General features: G+C 43.9%; 2 protein-coding genes across 2 annotated transcripts in view; both read right to left on the reverse strand.

The window, feature by feature from the left end:
* CACNA1I (calcium voltage-gated channel subunit alpha1 I) overlaps nt 1-10,656 on the reverse strand; it is a 73,276-nt gene extending 62,620 nt beyond the window's left edge. Inside the window, exons 1-3 of the mRNA XM_059726385.1 lie at nt 10,567-10,656; nt 4,857-5,163; nt 3,051-3,454 (exon numbers count right to left, since the gene is read on the reverse strand). Of these exons, the coding sequence (XP_059582368.1) occupies nt 3,051-3,454; nt 4,857-5,163; nt 10,567-10,629 (774 nt within the window). The 5' untranslated portion in view covers nt 10,630-10,656. The remainder of the gene's footprint in view (nt 1-3,050; nt 3,455-4,856; nt 5,164-10,566) is intronic.
* A 505-nt stretch (nt 10,657-11,161) lies between these two features.
* On the reverse strand, nt 11,162-14,771 carry LOC132250057 (voltage-dependent T-type calcium channel subunit alpha-1I-like). Its single transcript, XM_059726189.1, has 2 exons — nt 14,553-14,771; nt 11,162-11,486 (listed from the first exon to the last, which is right to left on the reverse strand). The coding sequence occupies exons 1-2, from the start codon at nt 14,708-14,710 to the stop codon at nt 11,162-11,164; spliced, it is 483 nt and encodes a 160-aa protein (XP_059582172.1). The 5' UTR covers nt 14,711-14,771.
* Nucleotides 14,772-17,313: the final 2,542 nt, after the last annotated feature.

Below are 17,313 nucleotides of genomic sequence, written 5' to 3' on the forward strand. Positions count from 1 at the left end.
AAATCCCTCTTTTTGTACTCTTTTCCCCGCTCTGATGCCTCTTCATCTCTGGGCACTGCTGACTGGTCTCCCTGTGGTCATCATACTGTCCACATTCTGTCCTGTCATTATATTCCTTTGTTTTACAAACCCATCACATGCACACATTCTAATTTGGTCTTTTGCTGGTTTCTCTTAATTTGGTCTGTTCTGCAAAGCCAAAAATCCCAGGGCCTTGCAGTTGGGCATTATGACCTAATGCCACCTTATCTCATGTTATGAAACAGTGTGGTACATGTCTTCAATTTCCCAGCCTGTGTTTGCTTGCTGGTTGCCTGTGTCAGACACGGTGGGCCTTGAAGGAAACTGTCACAAACACACTTTTAGAAACCAATTAACCCTTGGCATTACCCTGGATCATTATTTTAATAAATCTACTTTACCTATAAGCCAATTCCCAAAAGCAAACCTCTAAATACCATTTTCTAGCCATCAACCATCTATCTTGTCCATTTAGTCCAGTGTCCAGCTTCTGATAGTGACCAGCATCAGATGCAACAGAGGGAGGGAGGTAAAAGAAACTCTGCAGCAGACAGGTATTAAGTAGACTGTCTGTAGGAGGAAGTTTCTTCTACCAAGTCTAAATTGGAAGCTCTGGTGAAACTGAACTGGGGCAACTCTTTGGGCCAGAAGGCTCAGGCAGATCTTTGACTCTGACTGCCCAGGGTAGCACAGAACCAGCCACACAAATCAGTTCTCTGATATTTGTACCTTGTAAATACAATAGAGAAACATGATGGATAGAGACATTTTCCTAATCTCTTGATATTTCTCCATTACAACAACACAACTTGACAGTAACTAAAATTGCAAACTAGAGATGGAAAACGCACACACAGTGATATTTAGTCCAATCCCTGTCTCAAAACCCAGGCAGATTTGCATGTTGCTTTGTCCACATCCAGTTTTAAATGACCTAAATGAAGGGGTTTGTCCTGTTACCCTAGGGAGATGTCTCCACAGCTTAATACATCTCATGCTTCTGGACTGGATGACTACTGAATGTCTCTGACAAGCAGCAAACAGTAAAAAAGGGAAACAGCAACTACACAACATGAACCAGTGGAGCTAGTAAATGATGATACAGATGAAAACTACAGGGGGAAAGTGCAGGAAGGTGATTTTCTCTTGGACTTCTTCCAGTACCGTGCTGTACATTTTAATGAGTAACAGCAGAATGGACTACTGCCATATGTAGACTGCACACTTGCTATGCCCGGCAGTGATGTCCTCATATGAGCTGCCTCCTGAACTGGAAGTGGGGTAACTGCTTCTGTATGGCACTGTGGGTAGGCTAACTATCACTGTCAAGTGAAAGTATCAATTAGCCCACCTCCATTTTTGCTAGTCCACCCACAGCACCACAAGGACACACCTACATTGCTCTCGGTTCAGGAGGCAGCCCACCTGGAGTGATATGCCCCATTTGACAGCACCACAGCTAAGTACAGTCATTACCACAAACATGTGATTTCCTGATTGTCCACACTGTAGCTTATAGGTAGGTATTGTTAAGTGCAAACAGATTCAAAGGATGGGGAAAAACTGGTCTGCAGTAGGACAAGGCCCATGGCAATCTACAGCTATGCCTTTCTGCTTGTGCCATGAAACAGCCCCAATATGAAATGTTAATGGAGAGGGTATTATAAGGCATGCTACAAGGTACTTAATCTATCTTGTGCCTCAGGACCCTACAATAAAATAGGATGATAATCCCTTCTTTGCCTCACATGGATGTTATCAGGATAAAATACTTTAATGACACTGAGGTGCTTGGAGATTACAGTGATGAGGGTCATATCTGTGCTTAGACAAATGTGTTTGCTTTACATGTCTCCAGCCACCTGTCACTTGAGGCCATCAGAAGGGCTTGTGTGGTCTCAACCCCTCAAAGAGAATGAAGGAAAAAGAGGAATTTATGGTTGCAGCAATCAAAGGACTCACCTGTTTTCCTCAGTCCTTGTATACAACTAGGCTGTGCTCATGCATCTCTTAATTAAGCTAGAAAGACTAGCAAGCTGATGGATTTGAATTGAGATTCTGGTAAAGTGCCTGTGACATCCCCAGAGGGTACATTAAATAAACCAAATAGACTAAGGATTCAGTCAGCTAATGAAGAGAGAAATGAGGGAGAGAGGTGGGGGAAATGGAGGAGACAAGGGAAAAGAGAGAGAGAACAGAGGGATAGAGGAGCCAGAGAGAGAAAGAAAAGTGGAGGATGAAAGAGAGAAGAAAAGGAACAGAAGGAGATAAAAGGAAATTAGATGGAGGCAGACACATGACTGAGTGCAAAAGCAGGGGATAAAAAGGCCCTTGTGGATGCATCTCAAAGTCACGCTGGAATCTTCTGCACTACAACCTGTGTGCACTTTGCTCTGTTTACCTCTACAAGGTTGTAAGCTCCTGTGAAAGGGCCCAGGACTCCTTAAGAGGCCCATACAGCAACAAGCTTGCTGTTGGTGCTCTATAAACAATAACAGATTGAGGAAGAGAAGAGACTGGGCATCTAAGTGGACTTGGGTACCTCAGTGTGAGTCTACTGCATCCTTTTCAAAACCCTGGAAATCTATTAATGCATCTGATTTTGTAACTTACAGCAATCTGACCTTTAAGACTGAAACACAAAAAAGCTCCAAGGAGGAAAAGGATCCACCTACTTTTTTCATTAACTGTTTTGCAGAGACTTGAGAAGGGTGGAGTAGAATTGCACTTAGGTGCCAAAGTCCACTTCGGCATCTAATAGGTGGAACAGAATCTGGACCTTCATGAGAAGAGGAAGCAAATGCCCCTGCCTTCAAAAGGCTCTCCTCAGGACATAACAAGATTGTTCAAATTTGGATGCTGCCCAAGGGGACCCTCTCATACATGAATCCAGACCATGTGGGACTCTTAATTCCACTGTGTGTGACCTACCTGACCCATGGTGCTACCGTCTACCCATTCTCATTGTCCATTCCCATCCCCAGCTGGCACACTGCATTAAGATTCCCAGTTCCCCCCAGGGCTGTTACCTGTTCATGGTGCTCAATGCCCATGCTGATGGTGTTCACCAGGATCGCTATCATGATCCCACGGTTGAAATACTTGCTCTCTACAATCCCTCTCAGTTTGACTCTGACTTCCTGCCACATGTCACTACAGAGCCTCATCTGTTTGCCCTCTTCCCCCTCCTCTTCCTCCTTCTCCAGCTCAGCGACACCATTGCTTTCCCTGCTTCCTTCTCCCTCCTCTTCACCGGCCCCTCCGTTCTCCTGGTCTGAGTCAGCACTGTCAAGGACGGAGAGCCTCCGGGCTGCTTCGCGCTGTACTCTGTGGCATCTTGGGCAGTTGTTGGGGTCAGAAGTCAGTGTCACAGCAATGGGCTGGACAAGGGCCTGAGGAGTGTAGTCAAGAGAGTTGTGTTTCTGACAGTGTCCTAGGAAAAGAAAGAATTAAATGTAAAGAAGCAGGGCCAAATTTCCAAATGAGGCTTCAAATCAAGGTACCAGCTTTACATCTGGGACTTTAAATAGGTGCCTAAGATAGCTATGATTTTTAACATTGAGGGAGAATGGAACAGTCCATCAAGGGAAGTGGTAAATTCATCATCATTTGAGGTCTTTACATTGAGATTGGATGCCTTTGTAAAATATATGCTGTACTTCAGCTACAAGTGATTAGGCTCAATGGTCTTCACTTACATAGTAAGGAAGAATTATTTCTTCCAGTGCAGGCATCACAGGGTGAAATTTGGCAGCCTGTGCTACCCAGAAGGTCAGACAAAATGATCACAGCAGTTCCTTCTGGCCTTAAAATCTTTGAGTGCTCATTGAGAACCCAAATGCTGAACTGTGCTCTCTCATTTAGATACCTGAGTTTTGAAAGTATCTTAAAGAGCCAGAAAAGAGACTGAAAATAACATATTCTTACCTACCACCCTCTATCAGATCAGATCTGCTGGCTTTCATGACAAAACCAGGTTTTTATATCTTTTTCCTCCTGTTAGCCCTGGAGTGCCAGCACACCGAAGGGAGAGTGAGCTGGCATCTAACCTAGCTTTGGCATCAAAGTGCCAGTTGCAGGATCTTTGTTAGTGAGTAAGATGTGCAAAAGCAAAAGGCTGAGTTTGCAAGGCTGACAGTTAGAAAATTTATCCTTTCACTTGTAAATTGACCAAATGTAATCTGGAAGCCACTGAGAAGCAATTAGCACACACAATCCCACTGAGCCATTTGTAGTCACTTTCGAGGCCAGAACCTCAACTGCAATTATAGAATAGTACCTCATGTCTGATCGCACACATGAAAAAAACACTTTCTCTCTCACCTTTTAAAAATTAAGCAAGTTCCCCACCCCTCAAAGTTATGCTAGTACATCTCAAAACTGTGTTCTTCAGCTCCTCTTTTCTACTGAAACCACCCTCAATAAATTGCCAAAACTTCTCAACCCTGATCCATTGTACCCACTTTGAGCTTTATCCTGAGGTCCTACAGGATCTCCTGATACACTTCAACCCCCTCCCCACACTTTCTGCTAATGCCCCTTCGCCCTAGAGTACCAAATACTCAGATGTACCAGAGCCCTCCACATGCTTCTGTTGATACCTTTTAGTCCTGTTAAGCAACAGCCCTTGAAACTTTAGACCTGGACTTCACTTATAGCTTGTCCAATGAATGAAATTCCTGTTGGTGACACCTATTGCTGTTTCTCCTTGGGATCCTGGTGACAGTATTAACTCTGAACTTTGTGTTCTAGGAACACATGCCTTTTGGCAGGTTGGTACATGACAAAGCTCCTAGCTGCTGCCATATTTCCAGCATTCCCCACAGAATTCTTACTGTAGCATCTCTGTCCTTTCCCATTCATGTCTGGCTTCATGTTGCCTGGCTCCATCCGGCCCTGGCGTCGGTTCTGCAGGTTGTTGTAGAGGCTGAGCGTGCGGCGTTTGGCTTTGCGCACGATGTGGCAGATGTACTGGAAGATTTCCTCATAGCAGTCACCTGGCTCCATGTAGCTGGCCACAGTGCTGGAGGACAGATACCGTGCTCGCTGCTCCTGCATGAGCTGGTGCTCCCGCTGCTTGGTCTCAGAGAACTGTGTGGCTATGACCACGAGGCATAGGTTGATCATGAAAAAGGAACCAACCTAGGACCAGAGAAGGAGGAGCAGGAAGGAACAACAGTGGTAGGAAGTGGGGAAAAAAGAGATGAAAAGGAAAATGGAAAAGGAAAATAAAACAGAAGGAAGAGAGAGGAAAGGAAAAAGAGAGCTGAGATTCTGTCCAAATAGGAAGGGCTGCAGTTCTCAGGGAAAACCATACCTAGCTGCCTGAGAACAACTCACTTGATGTGATTTTTACCACATGGGCCAGTATCAAGGCACTAAACTGAGAAGAATTGCCTCCCTTCCTATTTTTAAATATTCTTTCAGACTTTCAACCCATCATCGGACTCGATGATCTATTGAGGTCCCTTCCGACCCTAACATCTATGAATCTATGAATCTATGAATCCTCTAGAACAGTGGTTTTCAACTTTTTTTTCATTTGTGGATCCCTAAAAAATTTCAAAGGGAGGTGCAGACCCTTTTGGAAATTTTGAATAGAGGTATGGACCCCTTTGAATTGTTAGTGTGGGTATTCACATACTTTTAATTGCTCATAGTCATCTTTTGCAGTCCCCTTAGACATAGTCTGGAGACCCCCAAGGGTCCACAGACCACAGATTGAAAACCACTGCTCTCAAAAGCAAAAAGGGCACCTGCCCTACTTCATTCTGTGACTTGTCTCCTCTAAGCTATCGGTGCCTTGGTTTGCCTATCCATAAAATGGAGACAACAATGCTTAAGCCTCAGAGATCTATGGAGAAAAATCACTATAGTGCTGCTAAGTATTATTAAATGTGTGGAATCTGCATTAGAAGATCAACAGGGGTGGGGCAGGGATTCAATAGGAATGCAATCCTGGTCCACGTGAGGGATTTTTAAGCCCATTTATAACATTTTTTTGAAAGTTGTTACAACATGGATGGCAACTGCTCTCAATGGAGCTGTAAACTGCAGAATGAGAGTGATAAAAAGGACAGCTTTCTTTCTGAACGATGACAGGATTTCCATGCTTTTCTGGAGTGGAGTTTAGGTGCTACCTGTGGAGAAGACAGAGGTAGGTTCTGATGGACCCTAAAAAGGACTGTGGAGACAAGGAGTCCCAAAGAAACAAAGAAGAAATGGAACTGGGTGCCTTTGCCCTCCGGGCAGTGCATGGGGGCAACTTTCTTAGAGCAAGGGAAAAACTTGGGCTGGATTACTATTAAGAAGGCAGCAGCAGTGTAGTTTCCATAATTGGATTTAGGACCACTGACAGGAAAACTAAATCAGCATTAGCCTTTCCTTCTTGAGATGGTAGCTCTCATCCTGTGGCTACTTCCTCATCCTGCATCTCAGCTCATCTTGCTAAGCTGTAAAAATGCAACCCTTTATGAGAGAGGGAGGTGCAAAGAGTAGGCAAAGGAGAAAGCTCCTATGTCAACTCCACCACCTCCCTGTACCAGAAAATGAAGACATGGAGACAAATTTTCAGGAGGGTCCAAGTGTAACTTTGCCAACTAAAATAGCTGGTCTCCCTCATGTCCATCCCACGTGCCTCTTCACCCCTCCCACCCACTCTCTCTCTCTCACACATATACACACAGGTGCCCAGTGGCTTCATCATGAGATTCAGTACAGTGGCTTTTAATATTTCAAAGGGGAGATGTATGGGCTAGTATTTAAATAAGCCTTTGAAAAATGAAGCTGCTCCCTGCCAGATTCAGTGTTAGGACAATATGCAGCTTCAAAATAAAGAGCTTTTTGTTTTCCCCTAGTGCCCTTCAAAGCTGTTCTAAATCTGTTCATCTTAATTTATATAGTCCTTCTCTTTCTCATGCCAGCCCATCTGCCCTTCAGGTTCTTTATGTGGCCTTTCAGGGGGGAAAGAAAAAGAAAGAAAGAAAAAAGAAAATGGTTATGTGGTTTAGAGCCCTTTGCTCCCTACCCCCAAAAAATTCTGCGTAGTCCATGTCTTCGTCATGTTTTCAGTAATGACTCCAAGCCTCTTGCAGATGCGTTCCTCTCTCTCTCTCTCTCTCTCTCTCTCTCTCTCTCTCTCTCTCACACCCCCTTGCATTTTTCCATTCTCATTGTCTCCCTCCTCTCAGACTTAATGAACCAAAGTGGGAGCTGGGAATATTTTTTTAGTGGCATTTCAACATCACCCATTCCTGTGGTGTCCAGGCATCCCACAGACATAAAATGATAAAAACCTACAATATTCCTGGGTCAGGAGGGAGGCATTGTCTCTATTTTGCAGAGAGAGGAACTTACGGACAAAGAAGTAAAATGAGACTCATGAGTATAACTGTTATTTTCTGCTCCTTAATCCTGTCCCTCAAGTCAACCCATTCTTCATGATCTCATCCAAGACTGTGAGAAAGAGGAAGAAGAAGGACTAGATATGGCTACCAGATCACCTGTTCAGGAATCATTCAGTGAAAGTCATTACATGCAAACAATATGCTTGTTGAATTCCTAAGAGAACTGGCAGGTCCACCTTCACATTGTCCTTCAGGCTTTGGGCTTGGAAGCTGATACTCATTCTTTACTGAGTGTGAATAGTGCACTGGTCTATCCCTTTTATGGACATTGTGGGGATGAAGCCAGACATTTCTGTGCCCCTTTAAAAACAGGTAGTTCTGAGGAGGATTACTAGACTAAGATGGGAATGGGTCCTCTGTCTGCTAATGATTAACAAGGAGAGATCTTGACCCTGTTAAGTAGGAGACTTGAGAACTTTCAGGTCTACAGTATGGCTGGGGAAGCCAGTCTGGATTAAAACACAGCTCCAGAAAAGGAAGTTATGGAGACTTAAATTAAGAGCTTGAAGCCAAGGATCTTGGCTTGGAAGAGAACTTCAGGGCAAGACCCAAAGGCTGCTGCAGGACTAGTGGAACAACCCTGATTGGAAGGAACCAAAAGATGGTGATGGCCTGAAGCCCCAGGAAGGAATGGTTTGAACCTGAAAAGGTCAGAAAAACTGTATTTGGTGAGGTCTCAATAAAGCAGATCCCAAAAGAGTGGTGTGCTGGGACTGCTTCCTGTAAATAAGTATTTGGCATTAAATAAGCTATGGGATCAAGTGCATGTGTGGTGTAATTTCACAGAAGGCAAAGGAGTTAACCTAGAAATAATTCGGCCTAAGGTCTATGCTTGGAGCAGTTTATAGTCTAACTCATGGTTCATCTCTTGCAGTGGCTGACAGAAATAGCATTAAGCATCGTCTGCAAATGAATAGGGTGTGTCTAGAAATGTCACCGACACTCAGCTGTAAAATCTCAAGATGAGTGTTTAATTGAGGGTTTTCAGATGACTATGAAAATTCAGAGACAACACTGAAATCAGAAGTTGATCTTGTGAGTTGATGTGAGTTGATCTTGAATTAAGAAGATGTTCTATCAGACTGAATGTTCACCTTTAGTATCCAATATGCAATTTGGGACTACTCAAATTTAAGGGGAAGAAACTTGCTCCTTCTTACACATGCATATTTAAAAGGCTAAAGGCTGCCTTCATGAAAGTACTGTGCAATTCCTGCCAACCTGTGTGTATAACAGTGTGACATTAAATTCTGTCCCTACTTACATTGTACAAGCTAGGATACCCCAACGATATTACTTAAGTGAAAATGGAGGTGGATCCAGTCAAATATGTCTACTCCAGGAGGTAAGGGGAGAGAGGCGAATGAATAAATTGGAAGTAATGAAAGCATCTACTAAGTGCATCAAAAGCACTGGCTAATTGCTTTGCTTTTGGGGCTGAACATCTGTGGGCTAGTTCTTGTACCAGTTTCAGATAAAACAACTCTAGTTGCAATAATAGTGGACTTCCACCAATAGGGACTGAGGCTAAGGCTGAAGCAGAGTGCTTTTCATGAGAAGTGGGGAAGGCTGCCTCACCATGTAAAGGAATCTTGCCTCTATAATTAGAAAAAAGCTTGTAAGTTTGATGAGACTGATAGACCACATCTCGGCCTTTTGTTTCTGTCAACTAAAATCGAGCTAAGGCAAAAGAACCCATTCAGGTGTCAGTCACAATGAAGCTCTTCAATCATGACTGTCTAGCTGCTTTTAAAAATATTCCCTTCTCTTTCCTCTTCATTAGTCCTCACAGATTCTCTTTTTATCTCCTCATCATCATCCTCCATGTGGGCAGTAACTTAGAAACAAAGCAGAAGGCAGGGCATGTTGTAGCATATGACAAAGTAGGTTGTGGTCTGCAAATGGTCATGTGTCTCTCAACTGCCATACCTTTTGCCTGACTTCAGAATAATATGACTAACCACCTCTTTCTTCTTGATAACAAGAAGAAACTTGGAATCCAGATGCACAAGTAGTGTAGTGCTGAGTAGGATATTGATATCTAGATAGAGTTTCTGTAGCTGAAAAGAAACCAGCTCCAGCCTCTTAGCAATTCATTCATACCTCTCCTCACTTATTTTATTCAAAACAAAAATAAACATTCACAATAGGCAATTCAGCCTGTAAACAGCATGCTTAAGTAACATAAAACCTTTTCTTCCTATTACTATCCCACTTCTCTTCCTCCTTTGCCTCATCCACTGAGTACTACACCCACCTATCTGAATTGGCCCAGGTGATGTTGTTAGATCTTTGGGGCAGAGACTGTTTTCCATTTCAGGTGTGTATGTCATTCAAAATTTTTGGCCCTTGCTCATAATTCAGGTCTCTGGGCACTACTGCAAGATAAATCATGAAAATGGGCTACTAAAGACTGGCATATGTATAAAGAGGAGGGAGAAGGGGAAATGCATTTATCTGTCCTTGAAATAGAATCTAGATGCAGTGCTAAGAAGAAGAAACCAAAATGGATTTTGGGGCCCTTGGAACGGACTCTAGGTAGAGATCTCTGGGAAGAGAATAAAATCCTAAACTGGACTTCCAGGTCCCAAAGAATATATATTGGGTGTACTCCTCTAGGGGCGCGTCTACATGTGATGCTACATCGCCATAGCAATGCACTACAGTGACTTAGCATCGGTAGGCACAAACCATGATGCTGCAGCTGTGTCACCATAACAACATACACCCTCGTTATAGTACATTGCTATGACGATATAGTGGCTAAAAATAACCATGCGCCACTGGCACAGTGCAGAATGGGCTGTTACTGCACCATCATGTAGTACTTCCTTTTGGAAGTACTAAAAGATAGTGCGGTAACAACAGCACTGTAGGGGCATGTGTAGACGCACCCTGGGAGGAGGTGATGAACCTGATCTTTATTTGTATATGATGGGCAAGGATTCTGGATACAACCTTCAGAAATTGAATCCCTGAGGAACCTGAAATAAAGGACAGTACAGCCCTTTCCTACCCAGCATCCTTTGTTTATATAAAATACGTGGTCTCTCTCAGAAGCCTTGACGCAGAAAGCTGGGACACTGAGCCTAGGTTATAGATAGGAATCCACCACTATGAGAAGTCACTTCATACTTACGATTATCAGCAAGATAAAGTAGATAAAGTTGTAGAATGAATGAGCATCCATCACATAATACATGATCTCCACCCACCCTTCCAGTGTAATAACCTGCAAAGAAAGGAGAAAGCGAGAGAGACAAGAATGAATCCAGGAGTACCGCATCCCCCTACATGGCAAAGCTGATGCTGATGAGCAGAAGGACATAAACAAAATACAAGAAAGCTGAAAAACTTCCAATCCAGGATATGAGCATGATTCTTCTAGGTGAAGAAGGCATGCTACCAAATCCTGTGAGATATTACTAATTACCCATATATTCATTCAACTACTTCATTTCCCTGAAACAAAGTGAAGGTAGAAGAACTCAGAATGGATTTCTGTGCCTCCTGAACTGGATTCTGGGTACAGCCTCAGGAATGAGGTGAAGAAAAAAAAGATCTGGATTCCAGATCCCATCTGGAATGTGTTTCTACAACCTTAACATGGATTACACATACAGGCTCCTTTTCCAGCCAAGTCATTGTAGTTATAACAGCGTGATGCTGAGAGAGCACCATATGGGTGAAAAAGGATTTGGACAAAGACCTGGATCCTAGCTGGGAAGCTAATCTTATCTCACCTGAAATATAACAATCCAGGCATAGCCAATATTGTCAAAATTGATGGCGCCTTTGTGTGGGTTGGTATTGCCTGTGCGGCAAACATTGTAGTACTGGTTCCAGTTGACGCACATGCCACTGACGTTGAACTCCTGCCGGACAGAGTTGTAGTAATAGTAGTCATCTTTGTCCAAACAGCACTCGTGGCCCCTCTCCTTCAGTGGTGGGATCTCATGACACCCCATGATGCCATTGTCTCCTGACAGTGAGCAGATGAAGGGCATCTCGTCATCCTCCTCGGGTTGGTAATATGGGGGTAAGACAATGTCGCCTTGTCTAAGAGGATGAAAAACAAGCCGATGAAGTTACTGTGACAAATGTTCACTATAGTGACATTTGAGGAACTAGAAGCTGCCACTTTGGTGCATGAAATGTATTGAATAAACGACCTACAGATGTATTTTGAAGGAAGCTGGCTGGAAAACTAATAGCTTTGTGAGTTGGTCCCCAACTTTGTAGAGCCCTGTTTGGGGTTAGACTGCATGATCTTAAGCAGAATTCTACCATCCACCATCCCTGAGAGATGGTAAAGAAGCTTTACATCTGCCAAAGGAAAATATGTGCATTCATATGCTTAGTTGGTATCAAAGCCCTTGTCGAATGTCATGTAAAGAAAATGGCATTGAGCCATGTTGTGATGTACCCATGTATGGAACTATAAATAGATGCATCTTACAATGTTTGGCCGTAAACTTCTTTACACAGCCCAACCCCCCCAGTTAATACAAACATAAAATTGCAGTTGAGATCTCAAAACTCAAGAGATGCAAAAGTTAAAACTCTACCAAAAGGAGGGAGTTAATTCCAAGTTCACAAACTATTTATTAAATAATACCATTTTTCCCACAACCTTCAAAATACATCTGTGCTTGACAAACTTACAATAAGATATGAACAAGGAATCTGTGATTTTCTGTTCAAACTTAACATGGTCTTCCTCAGTTTTTGGTTTGCTGCAATAGGTATTGCGTTAATATACGTGGTATTTTTTATTAAATACCATGGAGTGGTGTAAGGTGTTGAGAAAAAAAATAGAAAAATGAAAAGCTTCTTGGTCTGCAGCTGAAAGGCACTAATATATAAAGGCATATATGTGCATATATATACTGGATGCAAACATTTTTGTGTGGAAATTAAAGGGTCTAGTACAATAAGTCCTGAGACAATAACTGTACCATTGTTTCAATGTGAAAAATATAATGGTTCTTTGATATAATAGACATTAAACAGTTTGCACCCTACTTACCTAAGGGACCACTTTCTTCCTTTTGTCCTGTCCTGCTCCTTAAGGTCAACTAAGAGCAAACTCCTGCAAGTCCCATGAGTGCATCATGTTTGCCTGGCAAAAGCACATGGGAGGTCGCTCCAAGGCCTTCCAGAGCCTGGGCCTGGACATATTCCAGAAGCACTGTAAGATCTCATTTGGGCAGGCATTTAGCAAGCTAAATTAAGCTGAGATATCATTTAAGGAGTTTGTGTGTTACATTCTCATGTTATACCCTGCCTGCTTTTATAAAGTTATTTTTCCTCTTCTAAGCTTCCCTGAGCCTTTGTGAGCAAGAGCAGCAAATAAATCTAATAAATACACAGCTAAATTAATATTAAAATCATTGAGAAACCAAGTGTTTTAGACCAGGGTGGGAATGGTCAGCCAAAAATTAGCTAACACATGATAATTTAGCAGGTTATAGTCCCATTTCCCTTCTCAGGTACCTGAAAGAAAAATTAGGCCCTAACCATGCATTCTCCCTCAGAGTATGTACACTCCCTCATAAAAGCACAGTTTTAAACAGCCTCAAGCAGCTGCCATCCTCTGGTCAGCCTTCCAGTCTCACTTTCTCCCCTAAATCATGTTTTCACAATTTTGTTTTCAGTTTAAGATGTTCTAAGGCCTTAACATAAATCATTTTAAATTCATCTAGAGCTTTAGCTCCTTACGCAGTTTAAACTGATGTAAGGCCTTAGATTAGTTTAAGGTGATTAAGATACTTTAAAGCCTGAGATCAGTTGCAGACTTGGCAAAGCTGCAAAGTCAACAATAAGGAGAATCACTACAGTCTGCAACCGGTGCTTTGCTCCCCCATGCAGGGTGAGTAGCGTCAGCTGCTTTTCCAGTTCAGTCTGCCAGTGAAGGAAGTGAACAGAGGTCTATATACTCTCTGAATATACTCTCCATTTACCCCCTTCCTTCCCCCCACCAAATTTAGGACTCTTGGGGGGCCCCCAAGCCAAATGACAGCTCCAAAGGCTGGGGGTTAAGCACCCCCGCTCGAAGCCATTTGCTCTGGAGCAGAGATCTCCTCCGTGGCTGCAAAGTCCATGCATGCCTAGAGCTGTAATTCTGTCGGCCTTTCCCCAGACATCATCTCATTCAGTTTCTTGTACCATTACAGTGCCCATCCTTTGTCTTCAACATTTGAGTTCTGGTGTCTCACCCAGACAGTTCTGCCAATGCAACTCAGCCTTGATTTGCAGCACCCCAGGGCTTTCTCACAGCTTTCCAATGCCCTGTAATCTGAATCCAAGTTTTCAAACATGAAATGACTGTGTCTCCAAACACAGAGCCAGCAGATGTGTGCTAGTACAGCTCTTCATCCTTGCCTTTCAGTCATTAACTAAAGGGAATCCCTTAACAGTACAGAGCTTCTGCCAGAACCGTCTGTGTTTTTTACAGCAAGACCTTGGCCAGGGGAGGGAGGCAAGGCTGGGGTATCTGTACTCCAGCTATTCCCAGCAAGCGGAAAGACCTCTTGAAGCTGAGGACAGCAGGCGGGACTTGAGCCTAGGACTGGGCCAGTTCTCAATTGGCCCAGAATTTTCAGAGCTGCCAAGATGACATACAACTACTTTTGTTCTCTTTCCCATTTCAAACCGGGCAAAATTCAGCCCTTTTGGGCACCAGTGTAGATAATTATGCAAGGCGATAGAAGATCAGACCCTTGACTGTGCAGATGACTTGACCAGGACTCTTGAAGCTGGTTCGATGAAAATCAAGGTAGAAAAAACAGTTGAGGGATTTCAGAAATGAAGATTGCTTGGCCTACCCTGGCTGATGGAGCGGCAAAGCAGGGGTTGAAGAATAATACTTTAATAGACCACTATGTTGCCAGGTCCCTTCTGCAGGCCTATCTAGCTTTCAGACTGTGTGTATGTGCATGTTTATTGGGAAAGAAATGGAAGCTTTTGTGCCTGGGGCAGGGAAAGGTGAAAAATTGGGTACAGTCTAGATATGTTAATGCCCTGGAATTCTTGTGATAGAGGACAGAAGGAAATAAGGGGCAGGGAAGGGAAAAGACATCTCCCACAGACAGGACAAGGAGACAGCATTTCTCATTCACTCACATTGTGAAGTTTTCCTCCATGAAACAGCGGTTCCGGAGCAGACCAGCCCACAATTGCACTCCAATGATGCCAAAGATGAAGAAGACAAAGAAGCAGAGAAGCAGAACATTCCCCAGCATTGGCAGGGTGTCCAGGAGTAAGTTCACCAGGATCCGCATGCCTGGAGGGGGGGAAAGAGAAAAGAGAAAAAAGAGAAACAGAGAGCAAGAGAGAGGGGAAGGAGGAGGAAAAAGAAAGGAGAAAAGATGCAGATAAGGGAGAGGGGGAAGAGAGAGATGAAAATAAAAGGGAAGCAGGTTGGAAATTCATTACAGCCCAAATCAAGCTGCATTTATGAACTGCCCTTTGGACCCAGCCCCATTTGATAGGCCAGTAAAAGTCATTGCAGTTCAGTGTCCTTTCTATTCCAAGCCTCACATTACAGCTCCAAAACAGAAAAGGCAAAGTGGCTTTTGGCACCAGCACAATTTTATTTGATATTCCATCTTCTACCTTTTCTGCAGAAGAGTGACAGAGTGAAAACACTGCCTTAAAACACGCACATCTTAATGCCACCAACCTTGATCGGCAGGGACTGAAAGTCATAACTGCTTGACGGCTGTACAGTGACCTGTGAGAATTGAATCAATGGTCCGAACCCAATTTGCCTAGTGGGATAAGCCTCCACATCACACACAGAGAAAAATTCCTTGTTATAACTGGCATGATTTGGCCCTCTCAGTGACAGTCTCATCAGGGGACCGTATGGAGACCAAACTCCTTTTTCTCTAGCGATTCCTCCATGACAGGGCTGAAGCACACTGGTGGCAGGGCATAGCATGAGGTAGGCTTTCACTGCTGCTACCCCTGCAGTGCCTGTCCTCTATGTAAACAGAGGGTTTGTCCTCTAGGGCTACCACTACAGCACCTTTGACCAGAGCCAAAAATTCAAAACATTTTTTTTTCTTATTGCACAAAGAATTTCTATGGATTTCTTTTTCCCTTAATGGCTCACAGAGCCAAGGGACAAATTGACAGGAACAAGGGACCAACTTCATCCTCTGCTATATTAATTATGTTTCCTCTTTTCTCCAAGGATGCTAAAAATTTTAGAAATCCTTCTGAGCATCAGCCAGGTTCCATTTCCCCCTCCCCACCTTCCTCCTCCCTCTCCTCTACCGAGGCTCCCTTCTCCAAGGGTCCAGGGAATTCCATCACAGAAGACACTCCATGTAGGCCAGCATATAATTAGATAATTAGATATTTATAACCAGTTCATTACTTCAGATGGCAGCTGGAAGGGGAAGGAGGAGGGAAAGATAAGATTAGGATTCAGTGACAGCCCCTTGAGGCCACAGTTAATCCCCATTTTATGCCCACTGTCAAGTAATTAACCACGTCAAGTTGCACTTTACACTGTCTCAAATTCCTGCAAGGTCCTGTTCACACTTCAGGAGAAAAGTGGACTCGGTTGTTATATAACAAAAGGGCGTAGGTGTATGCAGGGGGTGATGCATATTGCACATATATGGAGAAGGGCAGGAAGTGTGTGCATGTGCTAAGAAATGCTGAATGTGCAGAGGAGGTGGGAGAGTGCATACTCCAGCCTCACTATCTGTGGGGCCTATGTTGCCCTGAGGAAGAAATTTTGGTGAATTTCCTTTTCCTTTTGGTTCCGCTGCTGGAGGGAGTGGAAGGTCTGGACGATGTGATATTTGATAAATCTAATACCAGATTGCTGGCACTGCATGTGTGCATACACAGCCCTGACAATGTGAGAGAATTTAGGTGCAAGACAGCAGTGGGTTATGCATGAGACAGAGAAGGTAAGGGGGAGCGATTGACCACACCTCTTCAAGAGTTAAGGAACAACAATCTGCAGTGGGTACAAAGCTTCAGCCTCCTGGCTGCCCAGATGTGTCATTATTCACCAGTTATTCAGCATCTAGCCTGTGCATTCATAATTCACTAATGCAAGGTCACAGCTCCAACCTCTTGCCTGGGCATAATGGACAACACCATTATCCCAGCCAGCTTCCTGATTTGTAATAATACAAAGCCTAACAGCCTCACCATCATGTGCCCTGTGCACTGCCAGGCCCTCTGACCTCCCCAGTCTCTGAGGCAACCTCCTCATTGCCACCCAACAGTTTCATAGATTCAGATACATAGATTGTAGAGTCGGCAGGGACCAAAAAGGATCATCGTGTCCGACCCCCTGCCCCTGGCAGGAAAGAGGACCGAGGTCAGATGACCCCACCCAGGTGTCTATCAAGCCTCCTCTTGAAGACCTCCAAATTAGGTAATAGTACCACCTCTCTTGGAAGCCCACCACCACACAGCAATGCAACACGCTTCCAGCAATAACACTGCCTCAAACAATGATTTTATAAGCTCTCAGAAACTAGACTGGGTCAGTACTTCTATGAGAGACCTTAAGAGAAACCCAGGTATTGTAGGAGGCTGTGGAGGTAACTCAGCACATGGCTGACTCTTCCCAGAGGTGTAACCATGAAGCCAGGCACCTGAGCCAGCTACAACACACAGAGGCAGCAGTGTCACCAGTGAGTCACCAATGCAATTGTGTGTCTGCAGTGACAGCATTTTTTCCCCTGCATCCCTCCCTTCCAAATCAGCACCCAGGGTAGCTTCCTTGGTCCCCCTGCCCTAGTTACACTAGTGACTCTTTCCACTGAGTGGGTGTGTCTACACATGCATTTACTCCTGCTTAAATTTACTGGGCAGTAAGTAGGAATAGGCTGGTGTCTGCATGTGTTAGTCC

The sequence above is a fragment of the Alligator mississippiensis genome, chromosome 4 (assembly GCF_030867095.1).
Source record: "Alligator mississippiensis isolate rAllMis1 chromosome 4, rAllMis1, whole genome shotgun sequence".
In the NCBI taxonomy this organism is placed as follows: Eukaryota; Metazoa; Chordata; order Crocodylia; family Alligatoridae; genus Alligator; species Alligator mississippiensis.

What these genes read in the sequence shown, in the direction of transcription:
- LOC132250057 (XM_059726189.1), bottom strand. Translation starts at nt 14,710, where the DNA reads ATGCGGATCCTGGTGAACTTACTCCTGGACACCCTGCCAATGCTGGGG. An exon ending in ATGGAGGAAAACTTCACAAT is followed by an intron (nt 11,487 to 14,552) that starts GTGAGTGAATGA and finishes TCATCCTCTTAG; the next exon opens with ACAAGGCGACATTGTCTTAC.